Consider the following 19045-nt stretch of genomic DNA (forward strand, 5'->3'; position numbering starts at 1 on the left):
ATCATTAATATATACCATAAAAAGCAAGGGACCTAGTACAGAGCCCTGCAGAACTCCACTGGAAACAGCCTTCCAGTCACAAAAACACCCGTCGACCATTACCCTTTGCTTCCTGCCACTGAGCCAATTTTGGATCCAATTTGCCACTTTCCCTTGGATCCCATGGACTTTTACTTTTTTGACCAATCTGCCATGTGGGACCTTGTCAAAAGCCTTGCTAAAATCCATGTAGACTACATTAAACGCGTTACCCTCATCGACCCTCCTTGTTACCTCCTCGGAAAATTCAATCAAGTTAGTCAGACACGACCTCCCCTTAACAAATCCATGCTGACTGTCCTCGATTAATCCGTGCCTTTCTAAATGACGATTTATATTGTCTCTCAGAATTGATTCCAATAATTTGCCCACTACCGAGGTTAGACTGACTGGCCTGTAATTACTCAGTCTATCCCTTTCTCCCTTTTTAAACAATGGTATATTGTTAGCAGTCCTCCAATCCTCCAGCTCCATGCCTGTATCCAGGGAGGATTGGAAATGATGGTCAGAGCCTCCGCTATTTCCTCCCTTGCTTCTTTTAACCGCCTGGGATACATTTCATCTGGGCCTGGCGATTTACCTACTTTCAAAGGTGCTAATCCCCTTAATATTTCTTCTCACTATGTTTATCCCATCCAATATTTCACACTCCTCCTCCTTAACTGCAATATCTTATACGGACAATAGATGGAAATTCACAAGAATTATCTGGACAATGGATAGACATTCACTGCCAGAGAGGGTAGAGGGGGTACAGAGGAGATTTACGAGGATGTTGCCTGGACTGGAGAATTTTAGCTATGAGGAAAGATTGGATAGGCTGAGGTTGTTTTCTTTGGAACAGAGGAGGCTGAGGGGAGATTTAATTGAGGTATATAAAATTATGAGGGGCCCAGATAGAGTGGATAGGAAGGACCTAGTTCCCTTAGCAGAGAGGCCAATAACCAGGGGGCATAGATTTTAAAGTAATTTGTAGAAGGATTAGAGGGGAGCTGAGGAAAAATGTTTTTACCCAGAGGGTGGTGGGGGTCTGGAACTCACTGACTGAGAAGGTGGTAGAGGCAGAAACCCTCAACTCACTTAAAAAGTACCTGGATGTGCACCTGACGAGCCGTGACCCACCAAGTGCTGGAAAGCGGGATTAGGCTGGGTGACTCATTGTCGGTCGGCATGGACACGATGAGCTGAATGGCCTCCTTCTGTGCCATAAATTTTCTATCATTCTTTCTATGATTCATATATGGACAATTGATGGACATTCACTGCAATTATCTGGACAATAGATAGACTTTCTCTGCACTCTTATGGGCAATAGATGGAGTGAGGAGGATAGTAACAGGCTTCAGGAGGACATAGACAGGCTGGTGGAATGGGCGAACACATGGCAGATGAAATTTAACGCAGAGATGTGCAAAGTGATACATTTTGACAAGAAGAATGAGGAGAGGCCACATAAACTAAAGGGCACAATTCTAAAGGGGATGCAGGAACAGAGAGATCTGGGGGTATATGTGCACAAATCGTTGAAGGTGGCAGGGCAGGTTGAGAGATCAGTTAAAAAAAACATACGGGATCCTGCGCTTTATAAATAGAGGCATAGAGAACGGAAGGAAAGAAGTTATGATGAACCTTTATAAAACACTGGTTTGGCCACAACTGGAGTATTGTGTCCAGTTCTGGGCACCACACTTTAGGAAGGATGTGAAGGCCTTAGAGAGGGTGCTGAAGAGATTTACTAGAATGGGTCCAGGGATGAGGGACTTCAGTTATGTGGATAGACTGGAAAAGCTGGGGTTGTTCTCCTTGGAACAGAGAAGGTTAAGAGGAGATTTGATAGAAGTATTCAAAATCATGAAGGGTTTAGATAAAGTAAATAAAGAGAAAACTGTTCCCATTGGTGGAAGGGTCGCGAACCAGAGGACACAGATTTAAGGTGATCGGCAAAAGAACCAAAGGCGACATGAGGAAAAATTTTTTTGCACAGTGAGTTATGATCTGGAATGCGCTTCCTGAAAGGGCGGTGGAAGCAGATTCAATCGTGGCTTTCAAAAGGGAATTGGATAAATATTTGAAGGGAAAAAATTTGCAGGGCTACGGGGAAAGAGCGGGGGAGTGGGACTAGCTGGACTGCTGTTGCAGAGAGCTGGCACGGACTCGATGAGCCGAATGGCCTCCTTCTATGCTGTAACGATTCTATGATCCTGTGATTTCACTGCACTTATCTGGACAATAGATAGAAATTCACAGCACTTATATGGACAATAGATGCTGCAGTTAATATGTACTGCAGTGTTTCCTTAGTGCAGTGAAATACATGTAGTTTTTGTGTGACTGTCACACTGTTATCACCCTTTCCAACCTATCCCATAGTAAGGAGCTGAAAGTTTCCTTTAGCAATTATTGAATCATATCTCAAATCACCTCAATCCATTTCTGACGATCCAGTTGCAGTGATGGGAAAAAGCAGCTGCCAGTGCAGTCCCCATTCAAAACCTGACACTGGTGCAGAATGGGAGCAGCGATTGAAACCCTGGGCCTGCGAGTCCTCAGTTCCGTGCTTGTCCCTGCGCTAACGGCACACGTGAATGTAATTACAGCCTTAAGGCTCTCTGCAGGCTTCTCACCATCTCTGTGGTGTCATTTTTAGAAATCCCGAGACTGAGAAAACACATCATCAACATGTATTTAAAAGAAAGAAAAAAAGTGGTGACTGACTACGTGTCTGAGGTGTGGGGGTTGCTGCTCCTTCTCACATCACTCAACAAAAGCCTGAATAAACAGGTAATTATAATTACACAGACTCTTCTGACTGGGCCCCGCCCTGAACCGTCCTGACTCCGGGCCCCGCCCCGAACCGCCCTGGCTCCGGGCCCCGCCCCGAACCGCCCTGGCTCCGGGCCCCGCCCCGAACCGCCCTGGCTCCGGGCCCCGCCCCGAACCGCCCTGGCTCCGGGCCCCGCCCCGAACCGCCCTGGCTCCGGGCCCCGCCCCGAACCGTCCTGGCTCCGGGCCCCGCCCCGAACCGTCCTGGCTCCGGGCCCCGCCCCGAACCGCCCTGGCTCCGGGCCCCGCCCCGAACCGCCCTGGCTCCGGGCCCCGCCCCGAACCGCCCTGGCTCCGGGCACCGCCCCGAACCGCCCTGACTCCGGGCACCGCCCCGAACCGCCCTGGCTCCGGGCACCGCCCCGAACCGCCCTGACTCCGGGCCCCGCCCCGAACCGCCCTGGCTCCGGTCCCCGCCCCGAACCGCCCTGGCTCCGGGCCCCGCCCCGAACCGCCCTGGCTCCGGGCCCCGCCCCGAACCGCCCTGGCTCCGGGCCCCGCCCCGAACCGCCCTGGCTCCGGGCCCCGCACCGAACCGCCCTGGCTCCGGGCCCCGCCCCGAACCGCCCTGGCTCCGGGCACCGCCCCGAACCGCCCTGGCTCCGGGCCCCGCCCCGAACCGCCCTGGCTCCGGGCCCCGCCCCGAACCGCCCTGGCTCCGGGCCCCGCCCCGAACCGCCCTGACTCCGGGCCCCGCCCCGAACCGCCCTGACTCCGGGCCCCGCCCCGAACGGCCCTGACTCCGGGCCCCGAACCGCCCTGACTCCGGGCCCCGCCCCGAACGGCCCTGACTCCGGGCCCCGAACCGTCCTGGCTCCGGGCCCCGCCCCGAACCGCCCTGACTCCGGGCCCCGCCCCGAACCGCCCTGACTCCGGGCCCCGCCCCGAACCGCCCTGACTCCGGGCCCCGCCCCGAACCGCCCTGACTCCGGGCCCCGCCCTGACTCCGGGCCCCGCCCTGAACCGTCCTGGCTCCGGGCCCCGCCCCGAACCGCCCTGGCTCCGGGCCCCGCCCCGAACCGCCCTGGCTCCGGTCCCCGCCCCGAACCGCCCTGACTCCGGGCCCCGCCCCGAACCGCCCTGGCTCCGGTCCCCGCCCCGAACCGCCCTGACTCCGGGCCCCGAACCGCCTGGCTCCGGGCCCCGCCCCGAACTGTCCTGACTCTCTGTCTTGCCCGGAATCTTTCTTAAACCGCTGAATCTGGGAATACCTTTTGAGCCAATTTTGTGAATTGTTATTGAGCAAAATTTACAAAAACTGACTGGTTTCTTTAAACACTGTAAATCTTTGCAGAATGATATCCTCACCAAGAGATTTGAGACCATTTCTGAGAGTTTCGAGGAACAATTGGGAAGCCTTACTGATCATATGGAACGTTTTGCCAGAAATCTGCAGGATCAACTCAAACGAGGAGTTGACAAAGATGAGAAAAAGTGCCTTGTAGTCATTAAAAGGCACACAGAGCGGGTAGGTACAGTGAGTGAGGTGAAATGGAGGATGGGAGCAGTATTCACAGCTCGCAGTGATAATGGCGCGGAGCCCTCTGCAGGGCATCTGGGACCTGAGTGAACGGGGCAAGCAACTGGGTATCTCCTTAACCAATCAGATTGAAGGATTGTGAAATTAACAGTGCGAGGACTGAACCAGGAAGTGTAAGTCAGAGTGGGTGAATTCAATGTCAAATCAGGTACAGAAAGAGAAATAAAGAGAGGGAAAGAAAGATTGGATTAAGGGAGAGAAAAAAAGAGAGAGAAAGAAAAACTACAAAAAAAAATTCATTTTATTATTTTATTTTTTAAACCTCCAACAACAGTTAAAAGCTGAAGGAATGAGACTCCACACGTGTAATAGTTAATTTTCAGTGCCTGAGAGGTTGACTGGCAGTAATTAACAGTTATCACGCCATTAAAAGTTTACTTAGACTTGAAATTGACAAGACCTAACTTTCTGTGGTGAGTTTAGTTGGTAACTAGCACGCAAATACAGCATCTTCACGCCATTTGATGCATTTCAGTGGTGAGGCAGACGATGATTTCGATGCTGTTTTCGCGAAGCTAACGTTGGAGCAGCACATATCCGACAGCAACTTTTCAATTTCTGCCTTTAATCGCTCGTCTGCCCTCGCCTGAAGTTGCTGTGGTATTTGAGCATAAATAACGGAGAGTGCCATTAACCTCACCGTTATTTTGACAGCAGTTTTTGAGCCATTGGGTTTTATAGCCCCCTCGCTTGTTTACTTAATGAGGGAAACCTTTGACCACTTATTGGGAGCCAAGCTGGCTTCCCCCATCTGCTCTAGATGGTCCTAATGGCCTGAAATAACGGAAGTCAAAGAAAGAAAGACTTGCATTTATATAGAGCCTTTCATGACTTCAGGACGTCGCAAAGAGCTTTACAGCCAATGAAGTGCTTTTGAAGTGTTGTCACCGTTGGAATGTAGGAAACGTGGCTGCCAATTTTTACACAGTGAGGTCCCACAAACAGCAAGGTGATAATGGCCAGATAATCTGTTCTTAGGTTCTGGTTAAGGGATAAATACTGGCCAGGATATCGAGGAGAACTCCCCAGCTCTTTGAATAATGGAATCTTTTACATCCATTTGAGAGGGCAGCCTCTGGAGTGGGACTTGAACCCATGACCTTCTGACTCAGAGGTGAGAGTACTACGACCAAGACATGGCTAACAATGAGTGAATGTACACTTCATCGCAAATGGCAATAGAATCATACAATGAAAGAATCTTACACCACAGCAGTAGGTCAATCTGTGCCGGCTCTTTGAAAGTTTATTAGAACGCTGGTCGCTTTGTACATTGGCAGTGGTAGAACGCTGGTCCCTTTGTAGATGGGCAATACTAGAACACTGGCCAGCATTTATTGTCACAGCAAAAGAGGAGGTGGTTGAGATACTGGATGGGCTAAAAATTGATAAAGAAGAGGTACTAGAAAGGCTGGCTGTACTTAAAGTAGATAAATCACCCGGTCCGGATGGGATGCATCCTAGGTTGCTGAGGGAAGTAAGGGTGGAAATTGCAGTGGTACTGACCATGATCTTCCAAACATCCGTAGATACGGGGGTGGTGCCAGAGGACTGGAGAATTGCAAATGTTACACCCTTGTTCAACAAGGGGTGTGAGGATAAACCCAGCAACTACAGGCCAGTCAATTTAACCTCAGTGATGGGGAATCTTTTAGAAATGATAATCTGGTACAAAATTAACAGTCACTTGGAGAAGTGTGGATTAATTAAGGAAAGCCAACACGGGTTTGTTAAGGGCAAATCGCCTTCAACTAACTTGATTGCGTTTTTTGATGAGGTAACAGAGAGGGTTGATGAGGGCAATGCGATTGTGTATATGGACTTTCAAAAGGTGTTTGATAAAGTGCCACGTAATACACTTCTCATCAAAGTTGAAGCCCGTGGAATAAAAGGGACAGTGGCAGCATGGATACAGAATTGGCTAAGTGACAGGAAACAGAGAGTAGTGGTGAACGGTTGTTTTTCGGACTGGAGGGAGGTGTACAGTGGTGTTCCCCAGGGGTCGGTGTTGGGACCACTGCTTTTCTTGATATATATTAATGACTTGGACTTGGGTGTACAGGGCACAATTTCAAAATTTGCGGATGACACAACATTTGCAAGTGTAGTGAACAGTGAGCAGGATAGTGATAGACTTAAAGAGGATATAGACAGGCTGGTGGAATGGACGGACACGTGGCAGATGAAACTTAACGCAGAAAAATGCGAAGTGATACATTTTGGTAGGAAGAATGAGGAGAGGCAATATAAACTGGAGGGCACAATTCCAAAATGTGGTACAAGAACAGAGAAATCTGGGGGCATATGTGCGCAAATTGTTATGGGTGGTAGGGCAGGTTGAGAAAGTGGTTAAAAAAGCATACGGGATCCTGGGCTTTATAAATAGAGGCATAGAATACAAAAACAAGGAAGTTATGATGAACCTTTATAAAATACTGGTTTGGCCACAACTGGAGTATTGTGTCCAATTCTGGGCACCGCACTTTAGGAAGAACATGAAGGCCTTAGAGAGGGTGCAGAAAAGATTTACTAGAATGATTCCAGGGATGAGGGACTTCAGTTACATGGATAGACTGGAGAAGCTGGGGTTGTTCTCCTTGGAACAGAGAAGGTTAAGGGGAGATTTGATCGAGGTATTCAAAATCATGAAGGGTCTAGACAGAATAGAGAGAGAGAAACTTTTCTCATTGGTGGAAGGGTCAAGAACCAGAAGGCATAGATTTAAGGTGATTGCCAAAAGAACCAAAGGTGACATGAGGAAAAACTTTTTTACACAGTGAATTTTATGATCTGCAATGCACTGCCCGAGGGGGTGATGGAAGCAGATTCAATCATGGCTTTCGAAAGGGAATTGGATAAGTACTTGAAGGGAAAAAATTTGCAGCGCTACAGGGATAGGGCGATGGACGAGCTGGATTGCTCTTGCAGAGAGCCGGCACGGACTCGATGGGACGACTGGCCTCCTTCCATGCTGTAATATTCTGTGATTTCTACATTGACAATAGTAGAACACTGGAGTGGAATGATGGTCCCTTTTTACATTGGCAGTAGTAGAATGCTGGTTCCATTTTTTCTTCATCATGAGATGTAGGCATCGCCAGCATTTATTGCCCCATCCCTAATTGCCCTTGAGAAGGTGGTGGTGAGCCGCCTTCTTGAACCACTGCAGTCCGTGTGGTGAAGGTTCTCCCACAGTGCTGGTAGGTAGGGAGTTCCTGGATATTGACCCAGCGACGATGAAGGAACGACGATATATTTCCAAGTCAGGATGGCTTGTGACTTGGAGGGGAACGTGCAGATGATAGTGTTCCCATGTGCCTGCTGCCCTTGACCTTCTAGGTGGTAGAGGTCACGGGTTTGGGAGGTGCTGTCGAAGAAGCCTTGGCGAGTTGCTGCAGTGCATCCTGTGGATGGTACACACTTCAGCCACAGTGTGCCGGTGCTAAAGGGAGTGAATGTTTAGGGTGGTGGATGGGGTGCCAGTCAAGAGGGCTGCTTTGTCCTGGATGGTGTCGAACTGCTTGAGTGTTGTTGGAGCTGCACTCATCCAGGCAAGTGGAGAATATTCCTGACTTGTGCCTTGTAGATGGTGGAAAAGCTTTGGGGAGTCAGGAGGTGAGTCACTCGCTGCAGACTACCCAGCCCCTGACCTGCTCTTGTAGCCACAGTATTTATGTGTCTGGTCAATGGTGTTCTCCAGGATATTGATGGTGGGGGATTCGGCGATGGTAATGCCATTGAACGTCATGGGGAAGCGGTTAGACTCTCTCTTGTTGGAGATGGCCATTGCCTGGCACTTGTCTGGCGTGAATGTTACTTGCCACTTATCAGCCCAAGCCTGGTTGTTGCCCAGGTCTTGCTGCATGTGGGCATGGATTGCTTCATTATCTGAGGGGTTACGAATGGAACTGAACACTCTGCAATCATCAGCGAACATCCCCATTTCTGACCTTATGATGGAGGGAAGGTCATTGATGAAGCAGCTGAAGATGGTTGGGCCTAGGACACTGCCCCGAGGAACTCCTGCAGCAATGCCCTGGGGCTGAGATGATCGGCCTCCGACAACCACTACCATCTTCCTTTGTGCTAGGTATGGCTCCAGCCACTGGAGACTTTTCCCCCTGATTCCCATTGACTTCAATTTTACTAGGGTTCCTTGGTGCCACACTCGGTCAAATGCTGCCTTGATGTCAAGGGCAGTCATTTTCACCTCACCTCTGGAATTCAGCTCTTTTGTCCGTGTTGCACATGGGCAGTAGTAGAACGCTGGTCCCTTTGTTGATGGGCAGTAGTAGAACGCTGGTGACGTTATGTAAATTGGCAGTAGGAGGATGCTGATCCCTTTGTACATTGGCAGCAGTAGATTGCTGAACCCGTTGTACATTGACAACGCTGGTCGTTTTGTACATTGGTCCGGATGGAATACATCCGCACACATTAAAAGAAGTTAGGGAAGAGATAATAGAGGCTCTATTATATATTTATGAGAATTCATTAGAAAATGGTATAGTGTCATAGGACTGATGGACAGCTAATGTGATTCCTATATTTAAAAGGAGAGATAGAACAAGTCCAGGGAACTATAAACCAGTTAGCTTAACGTCGGTGGTAGGAAAAATAATAGAATCTTTACTCAAACATGTAATAGAAAAACATCTAGAAACCGAAAATATAATAAAGAATAGTCAGCATGGATTTCAGAAGGGAAGGTCATGCTTGACCAACCTTATTGAATTCTTTGAAGAAGTAACAGAAAGGGTAGACAAGGGTAAGGTAGTAGATGTAATATATTTGGATTTTCAAATGGCCTTTGATAAGGCATCGGATAGTAGACTCATAACTAAGGCCAGAGCACGTGGAGCCAGGGGACAGGTAGCAGAATGGATAGCAAGCTGGCTATAAAACAGAAAACAGAGAGTAGGGGTTAAAGGCTGTCATTCAGTCTGGCGGAAGTTGGGAATTGGTGTTCCACAGGGATAGGTGCTGGGACCACTGTTGTTCCTCATTTACATAAACAATTTGGACTCGGGAATCGGAAGTATGATATCTAAATTTACGCATGACACCAAATTGAGGAGTATAGTTAATACTGAGGAGGACTGCGACAAAGTACTGGAAGACATTAATAAACTTGCAGAATGTGCGTGTAAATAGTGAATGAATTTCAATATAGATAAGTGTGAGGTGGCGTATTTTGGTAGGAAGAATAAGGATGCTACATACTCCTTGGATAATAAGAGTCTAAATGGGGTAGCGGAGCAAAGGGCTCTCGTGGTACAGATACACAAATCACTAAAAGTAGCGACCTAAGTCAATAAGGCCATAAAAAAAGCAAACCAAACAGTGGGGTTCATTTCTAGAGGAATAGAATTGAAAAGTCGAGAAGTTATATTAAACTTGTATAGAACCTTGGTTAGACCACACTTGGAGTATTGTGAACAGTTCGGGTCTCAATATTACATAAAGGATACAGAGGCACTGGCGACCGTGCAAAAGAGATTTACAAGGATGATAACAGAACTGAGAGGTTATAACTACCAGGAAAGATTGAATAGGCTTGGGCGTCATCTCCAGAAAAGAGAAAAGAGAAAGGGTGACCTAGAGGTCTTTAAAATTATGAAGTGGTTTGATAGGGTACATGTAGAGGAAATGTTTCCACTTGTGGGGGAGTCCAAAACTAGGGGCCATCAATATAAAATAGTCACTAATAAATCCAATAGGGAATTCAGGAGACACTTCTTTACCCAGAGAGTGGATAGAATCTGGAACTCGCTACCACAAGGAGTAGTTGAGGCGACGAGCATAGATGGATTTAAGAGGAAGCGAGATAAACACGAGGGAGAAAGGAATAGAAAGAGATGATGATAGGGTGAGATCAAGAGGAGTGTTAACCCGGCAACCAGGCTAGTCAGTTTAACCTTGGTGGTGGGGAAGCTTTTAGAAACAATAATCCGGGACAAAATTGATAGTCACTTGGACAAGTGTGGATTAATTAGGGAAAGCCAGCACGGATCTGTTAAAGAGGTAACAGAGAGTGTTGATGAGGGCAGTGCAGTTGATGTGGTGTATATGGACTTTCAAATCGCGTTTGATGATGTGCCACACAATTTTGCTGACAAGCCTATTATGGAATAAAAGGGGCAGTGGCAGCATGGATATAGAATTGGCTAAGTGAAAGGAAGCAGAGAGTAGTGGTGAACGGTTGTTTTTCGGACTGGAGGGAGGTGTACAGTGGTGTTCCCCAGGGGTCGGTACCAGGACCACTGCTTTTTTTGATATATATTAATGACTTGAACTTGGGTGTACAGGGCACAATTTTAAAATTTGCAGATGACACAAAATTTGGAAAGGTAATAAACAGTGAGGAGGATAGTGATAGACTTCAACAGGCTGGTGGAATGGGCAGATACATGGCAAATGAAATTTAACTTAGAGAAGTGCAAAGTGATACATTTTGGTAGGAAGAACGAGGAGAGGCAACATAAACTAAAGGGCACAATTCTAAAACGGTACAATTCTATGAAGGGTGAGGAACAGAGAGACCTGGGGGTATATGTGCACAAATTGTTGAAGGTGGCAGGGCAGGTTGAGAAAGCCATTAAAAAAGCATACGGGATCCTGGGCTTTATAAATAGAGGCATAGAGTACAAAAGCAAGGAAGTTATGATGAACCTTTATAAAACACTGGTTAGGCTGCAACTGAAATATTGTGGTCAATTCTGAGCACCGCACTTTAGGAAGGATGTGAAGGCCTTAGAGAGGGTGCAGAAAAGATTTACTAGAATGGTTCTAGGTTTGAGGGACTTCAGTTACGTGGATAGACTGGAGAAGCTGGGGTTGTTCTCCTTGGAACAGAAGATTGAGAAGAGATTTGATAGAAGTATTCAAAATCATGACGGGTTTAGATAAAGTAAATAAAGAGAAACTGTTCCCCTTGGCAGAAGGGTCGAGAACCAGAGGACACAGATTTAAGGATATCGGCAAAAGAACCAAAGGCGACATGGGGAAAAGCGTTTTTACACAGCGAGTAGTTATGATCTGGAATGCGCTGCCTGAAAGGGCGGTGGAAGCAGATTCAATCGTGGCTTTCAAAAGGGAATTGGATTAATACTTGAAGGGAAAAATTTGCAGGGATACGGGGAAAGAGCAGGGGATTGGGACTAACTGGATTGATCTTCCAAAAAGCCAGCATTGGCTCGATGGGCCAAATGGCCTCTTTCTGTGCTGTAACTATTCTATGATTCTATGATTGGGCAGTGCATGAACACCAGCACAGATCAGTTGGGCCAAATGGCCTGTTTGTGTGCTGTATATTTTATGTAATTGTACATTGGCAGTAGATGAACGATGGTGTTTATTGTCCAGATTTGATGAGGTTCCTTATATGCTGTAGAGCCGCTTCTGGGCACAAGTTCCCTTCTGCTGCTGCAACAGCTGGAGCTTCTACACATCACTTTTGGGACTTGATAAGCTCCGATCTTTTATTGTGCCTTGTTTTGCTTTCAGTTAGAACAGACCTAGGTCTTGAAGCCACTCCTGATATGTCACCAATTTACATCTGTAACCATTGAATAAAAGAACTGTATAACATAAAATAATCATTATTTAAAATAGTAAACACAAATAACGTGCATATTTGTGTCCTTGTTTTTGTAGCCAGAGACTAAATCTTACCGAGGTTACCACAGGACACTGAAAGCGATATGTAACTACGATGGGGTTTACAACTCACCCACGTTTGGGCCAATCAATGTTAACCGCGATCTGTCAGAGAATCTCTACAGCGAAATTAATACTTTTTTTGAAAGTACATTTCAGTAAGTACCCTAGTAATACACACAACACTTACACACCAATCAATGAGTTAGGGAGTAACCGACCAGGGATCATTAAACATCAGGCAAAGTCGAGCTTCACATCCCCTCGGTTTAGTAAATGTAGATAGAAGCCCAATTTTCTGATCATACTTAGAATGCAGTTTATTTTCACTAATTCCGAGATTTAATGTGTTTTGCTGCTTGTGATCGCCTGCCCTTGAACAGAGCAGTGTCATTTGCTCCAACATTTTACTTTGGTTCTTAGCCAAACAAAGCTTTCCTTTATCGTTATCTGATTTATTGTAAGTGTTTTACCATTTGAATAATGGACTCCTGCATGTTCCTTTATGACTGATGCTGTGCTTCCTTCGAAGCCGTGACTACCTCAGTGCTCACCTTGCACAGTATGGCCTGTGCCCTGGAGCAGGGTTGAGTCATAGATGTTGTTGAATCTGACTCCCCTTTGAGGGCTGATCATGCAAACACCTTCCACAGTCAGCAAAGCTTTGTTCCATTCAACCCTTGAATGGAGCCAGGAGTTTTGAAGCTTTCTAATCTCTTGTTAGTCTGAATAGCACTGATCTGGTAGGCTTTCCACAGAATCAGTCTTGCCATTGCACTTTGAAAACTTTGAAGCCCCCACAGCACAGGGATAATTTAGGGCTGACTTTGGTGTGTAGTTTGAAATGCCACCCCACGAGTATTTCTGATGCTACCTGGTCCAAACCTGAACAGTCAGGGCATCGGTTTGAAGCCTCAACTGAAAGACAAATGAATCCCTAAGTGAGGGAAACGCGTTTGAGCTGCAGAAGATGTAAAAATGAGAGGATGCAGATTCTAACACAAAGAGCCATACTCTGCTGGGATGCACGTTTTGTTTCATGAGTTTAATGTTAACTTCTGAGTTTAATGAAATCCTGAGTCTATCATCTAGTTATTGAAATCCTTCTCCACCTGTCTGCAGTCTTTGACATGGGTGACCACACCAACCTTCTCCAATGCCTTTCCTCCACTGTCTGGCTGGGTGAGACTGCGTTCGCCTGGTTCCATTCTTACCTGTCCAGCCGTAGCCAGAGAATCTCCTGCAATGGCTTCTCTTCCTGCTTAGACACCGTAACCACTGAAGTCCCTCAAGGGTCTATCCTTGGCCCCCTCCTATTTCTGATCGACATGCTGCCACTCGGTGACATCATTCAAAAACACAATGTCAGATTCCACATGTGCACTGACGATACCCAGCTCTACCTCACCACCACTTCTCTCAACTCTCGCACTGTCACTGGTTTGTCACACTGCTTATCCAACATCCAGTCTTGAATGAGCAACAATTTCCTCGAATTAAATATTGAGAATACCAAAGCCACAAACTCAGTACCCTGGCCACTGTCTGAGGCTGAACCAGACTGTTCGCAATCTCGACATCCTATTTGACCCTGAAATGAGCTTCCGACCACATGTCCGCTCCATCATTCAAGAAGGGGAGTAGGGAAAAACCGGGGAACTACAGGCCAGTGAGCCTAACATCAGTGGTAGGAAAATTATTGGAAAAAATTCTGAAGGACAAAATTAGTCTCCACTTGGAGAAGCAAGGATTAATCAGGGATAGTCAACATGGCTTTGTCAAGGGAAGATCATGTCTGACTAATTTGATTGAATTTTTTGAGGGGGTGACTAGGCGTGTGGATGAGGGTAACGCAGTGGATGTGGTATACATGGATTTCAGTAAGGCCTTCGATAAAGTCCCCCACAGGAGACTGGTCAAGAAGGTACGAGCCCATGGAATCCAGGGTGCCTTGGCACTTTGGATACAAAACTGGCTTAGTGGCAGAAGGCAGAGGGTGATGGTCGAAGGTTGTTTTTGTGACTGGAAGCCTGTGGCCAGTGGGGTACCACAGGGATCGGTGCTGGGTCCCTTGCTGTTTGTGGTCTACATTAACGACTTGGATATGAATGTAAAAGGTATGATCAGTAAGTTCGCTGATGATACAAAAATTGGTAGGGTGGTAAATAGCGAGGAGGATAGCCTCAGTCTGCAGGACGATATAGATGGGTTGGTCAGATGGGCGGAACAGTGGCAAATGGAATTTAACCCGGAAAAGTGCGAGGTGATGCACTTTGGAGGGACTAACAAGGCAAGGGAATACACAATGAATGGGAGGACCCTAGGCAAGACAGAGGGTCAGAGGGATCTTGGTGTGCAAGTTCACAGATCCCTGAAGGCGGCGGAACAGGTAGATAAGGTGGTAAAGAAGGCATATGGGATACTTGCCTTTATTAGCCGAGGCATAGAATATAAGAGCAAGGAGGTTATGATGGAGCTGTATAAAACACTGGTTAGGCCACAGCTGGAGTACTGTGTGCAGTTCTGGTCGCCACACTACAGGAAGGATGTGATCGCTTTGGAGAGGGTGCAGAGGAGATTCACCAGGATGTTACCAGGGCTGGAGCGCTTCAGCTATGAAGAGAGACTGGGAAGATTGGGTTTGTTTTCCTTGGAGCAGAGGAGGCTGAGGGGGGACATGATTGAGGTGTACAAAATTATGAGGGGCACAGATAGGATGGATACTGAGGAGCTTTTTCCCTTCGTTGAGGGTTCTATAACAAGGGGACATAGATTCAAGGTAAAAGGCGGGAGGTTTAGAGGGGATTTGAGAAAGAACTTTTTCACCCAGAGGGTGGTTGGAGTCTGGAACTCACTGCCTGAAAGGGTTGTGGAGGCAGGAACCCTCACAACATTCAAGAAGCATTTGGATGAGCACTTGAAATGCCATAGCATACAAGGCTACGGACCAAATGCTGGAATATGGGATTAGAGTAGACAGGGCTGATGGCCGGCGCGGACACGATGGGTCGAAGGGCCTCTCTCCGTGCTCTATAACTCTATGACTCTATGACTCTATCACCAAGACCGCCTACTGCCACCTCTATAACATCGCCTGTCCTCTGCCCCGCCTCAGCTCATCTGCTCCTGAAACCGTCATCCATGCCTTTGTTACCTCCAGACTCGACTATTCCAATGCTCTCCTGGCCGGCCTCCCACCTTCCACTCTCCGTAAACTTCAGCTCATCCAAACCCCTGCTCGCACCAAGTCCCGTTCACCCATCACCCTGTGCTCACTGACCTGCATTGGCTCCAGGTCCGGCAATGCCTCGTACTTCAAATTCTCATCCTTGCATTGAAATCCCTCCATAGCCTCGCCCTGCCTATTTCTGTAACCTCCTCCAGCCATACAACCCCACCAAGATCTCTGCACTCCTCCAATTTTGGCCTCTTGTCCAACCCCAATTTCCATCACCCCACCATTGGTGGCTGTGCCTTCAGCTGCCTATGCCCTAAGCTCTGGAATTCCCTCCCTAATCCTCTCTCCTCCTTTAAGACGCTCCTTAATACCTACCTCTTTGATCAAGCTTTTGATCACCTATCATAATCTCTCTTTATTTGGCTTGGTGTCAAACTTTGTCTGATAATCGCTCCTGTGAAGTGCCTCGGGACGTTTTACTACGTAAAAGGTGCCATATAAATGCAAATTGTTGTTGTGGCCCAGTCACAATGATAGGTGAAGTTTCCCATCACAATGCTAGGTGAATTGTCCAATCACAATGCTAGGTGAATTGTCCAATCACAATGCTAGGTGAATTGTCCAATCACAATGATGGGTGAATTGTCCCTTCACAATGATAGGTGAATTGTCCAATCACAATGAAAGCTTTATTGTCCAATCACAATGATAAGCAAATTGTCCAATCACAATGAGAGGAGAATTGTCCAACCACAATGCTTGGTGAATTGTCCAATCACAAGGCTAGGTGAATTGTCCAATCCCATTGGTAGGTCAATAGGCCAATCACAATGATAGATGAATTGTCCCATCACTCGGCTAGGTGAATTGTCCCTTCACAATGATACGTAAATTGTCCAATCACAATGATGGACCAATTGTCCAATCACAATGACAGAGGAATTGTCCAATCACAATGAAAGGCGAATTGTTCAATCATAACGATAGGTGATTTGTCCAATCACAATGAAATGTAGATTTACAAATCACGACGATAGTTGAATTGTCCAATCACAATCATTGGTGAATTGTCCAATCACAATGCTAGGGGACTTGTCCCTTTACAATAAAAGGTTAATTGTCCAATCACAATGATAGATGAATTGTCTAAACACAATGATGGGCTAATTGTCCAATCAATATGATTGGCAAATTGTCCATTCACAATGATAGGTGAATTGTCCAATCACAATGAGAGGAGAATTATCCAATCACAATGCTAGGGTAATTGTCCATTCACAATGAGACGTAAATTGTCCAATCACAATGATGGGCTATTTGTCCAAACACAATGTTCGGCAAAATGTCCAATCACAATGATGGGTGAATTGTCTATTGACAATTATGCATAAATTGTCCAATCACAATCGTATTTGAATTGTCCAATCACAATGATTGGAGAATTGTCCAATCACAATTATAGGCAAATTATCCAATCACAATGGTAGCTGTAATGCCCATTAACAATGGAAATTGTCCAATCACAATGATGGGCTAATTGTCCAAACACAATGATAGGCGAGTTTTTCATTGCCAATGATTGTCGAATTGTCCAATCACAATGAAACCTGGTATTGTCCAATCACAATGACAGGCAAATTGTCCAATCACAATGATAGGGTAATTGTCCAATCACAATGATAGGTGAATTCTCCAATTACAGTGAGAGGAGAATTGTTCAATCACAGTGAGAGGAGAATTGTTCAATCACAGTGAGAGGAGAATTGTCCAGTCACAATGATAGGTGAATTGTCCAATCACAATGATAGGTGAATTGTCCAATCACAATGAGAGAGCAATTGCCCTTCACAATGAGAGGTAAATTTTCAAACCACAATGATAGGATTTTTCATAACCAATGATTGGTAAATTGTCCAATCACCATGATAGGCGAATTGCCCATTCATAATGCTAGGCGAATTGTCCAATCACATTGATAGGTGAATTGTCCTTCACAATCGTATGTGAATTGTCCAATCACAATGATAGGTGAATTTGACCGTTCACAATGATACTTAAATTGTCCAACCACAATGGTAGGCCAATTGTCCATTCACAATGACGGGTGATTGAATCGGGCCAGGACCTACTCCGTTTATGGTAGGGCGTTGGGGAGAGTTATAGAACAAAGAGATCTAGGAGTACAGATTCATAGCTCCTTGAAAGTGGAGTCACAGGTGGATAGGGTGGTGAAGAAGGCATTCGGCATGCTTGGTTTCATTGGTCAGAACATTGAATGCAGGAGTTGGGATGTCTTGTTGAAGTTGTACAGGGCATTGGTGAGGCCACACTTGGAATACTGTGTACAGTTCTGGTCACCCTATTATAGAAAGGATATTATTAAACAAGAAAGAGTGCAGAAAAGATTTACTAGGATGCTACCGGGACTTGATGGTTTGACTTACAGGGAGAGGTTAGACAGACTGGGACATTTTTCCCTGGAGAGTAGGAGGTTAAGGGGTGATCTTATAGAAGTCTATAAAATAATGAGGGGCATAGATAAGGTCGATAGTCAAAATCTTTTCCCAAAGGTAGGGGAGTCTATAACGAGGGGGCATAGATTTAAGGTGAGAGGGGAGAGATACAAAAGGGTCCAGAGGGGCAATTTTTTCACTCAAAGGGTGGTGAGTGTCTGGAACGAGCTGCCAGAGGCAGTAGTAGAGGCGGGTACAATTTTGTCTTTTAAAAAGCATTTGGACAGTTACATGGGTAAGATGGGTATAGAGGGATATGGGCCAAGTGCAGGCAATTGGGACTAGCTTAGTGGTATAAACTGGGCGACATGGACATGTTGGGCCGAAGGGCCTGTTTCCATGTTGTAACTTCTATGATTCTATGATTCTATTCTAATTGTCCAATCACAGTGAGAGGAGAATTGTCCAAACACAATTATGCATAAATTGTCCAATCACAATCGTATTTGAATTGTCCAATCACAATGATAGGAGAATTGTCCAATCACAATGATAGGCAAATTGTCCATTCACAATGATACGTAAATTGTCCAATCACAATCGTATGTGAATTGGCCATTAACAATGATTGGGAAGTTGTCCAATCACAATGATGGGCTAATTGTCCCTTCATAATGATAGGTGAATTGTCCAATCACATTGAAAGGTTAATTGTCCAATCACAATGATACTTGAATTGACGAATCACAATGAGAGGAGATTTGTCCAATCACAAAGATAGGCGAAATGCCCAATCACAATGATAGGTGAATTGACCAATCACGATGATAGGCCATTTGCCCATTCACAGTGGAAGGCCAGTAGTCCAATCACAATGATATGGAATTGTCCAATCACAATGATAGGTGAATTGTCCAATCACAATGATAGTTGAATTGTCCAATCACAATGAAAGGTTAATTGTCCAATCACAATGATAGGTGAATTGTCCAATCACAGTGATAGTTGAATTGTCCAATCACAATGAAAGGTGAATTGTCCAATCACAATGAAAGGTGAATTGTCCAATCACAATGAAAGATGAATTGTCCAATCACAATGATAGGTGAATTGTCCAATCACAATGAAAGTTTATTTATCCATTCACAATGATAGGTGTATTATCCAATCACAATCATAGTGGTGTGTGACTTGTCCAATTATAATGATTACATCGAATTACGTAGAAACTACAGCACAGAAACAGGCCATTCGGCCCAAGTCCCTGTCATTGTTTATGCTCCACACGAGCCTCCTCCCACCCCTCTCCATCTCACCCTATCACCATATCCTTCTATTCCTTTCTCCCTCATC

At 46.1% G+C, this 19045-nt stretch overlaps 1 protein-coding gene across 1 annotated transcript in view; it reads left to right on the plus strand.

Moving 5' to 3' along the window:
• LOC137312362 (nuclear GTPase SLIP-GC-like) overlaps positions 1-19045 on the plus strand; it is a 95537-nt gene that overhangs the window by 60243 nt on the left and 16249 nt on the right. The window contains exons 6-8 of the mRNA XM_067978937.1: positions 2687-2820; positions 4157-4330; positions 12059-12219. Of these exons, the coding sequence (XP_067835038.1) occupies positions 2687-2820; positions 4157-4330; positions 12059-12219 (469 nt within the window). The remainder of the gene's footprint in view (positions 1-2686; positions 2821-4156; positions 4331-12058; positions 12220-19045) is intronic.

The sequence above is a fragment of the Heptranchias perlo genome, unplaced genomic scaffold, assembly GCF_035084215.1.
Source record: "Heptranchias perlo isolate sHepPer1 unplaced genomic scaffold, sHepPer1.hap1 HAP1_SCAFFOLD_428, whole genome shotgun sequence".
Taxonomy (NCBI): Eukaryota; Metazoa; Chordata; class Chondrichthyes; order Hexanchiformes; family Hexanchidae; genus Heptranchias; species Heptranchias perlo.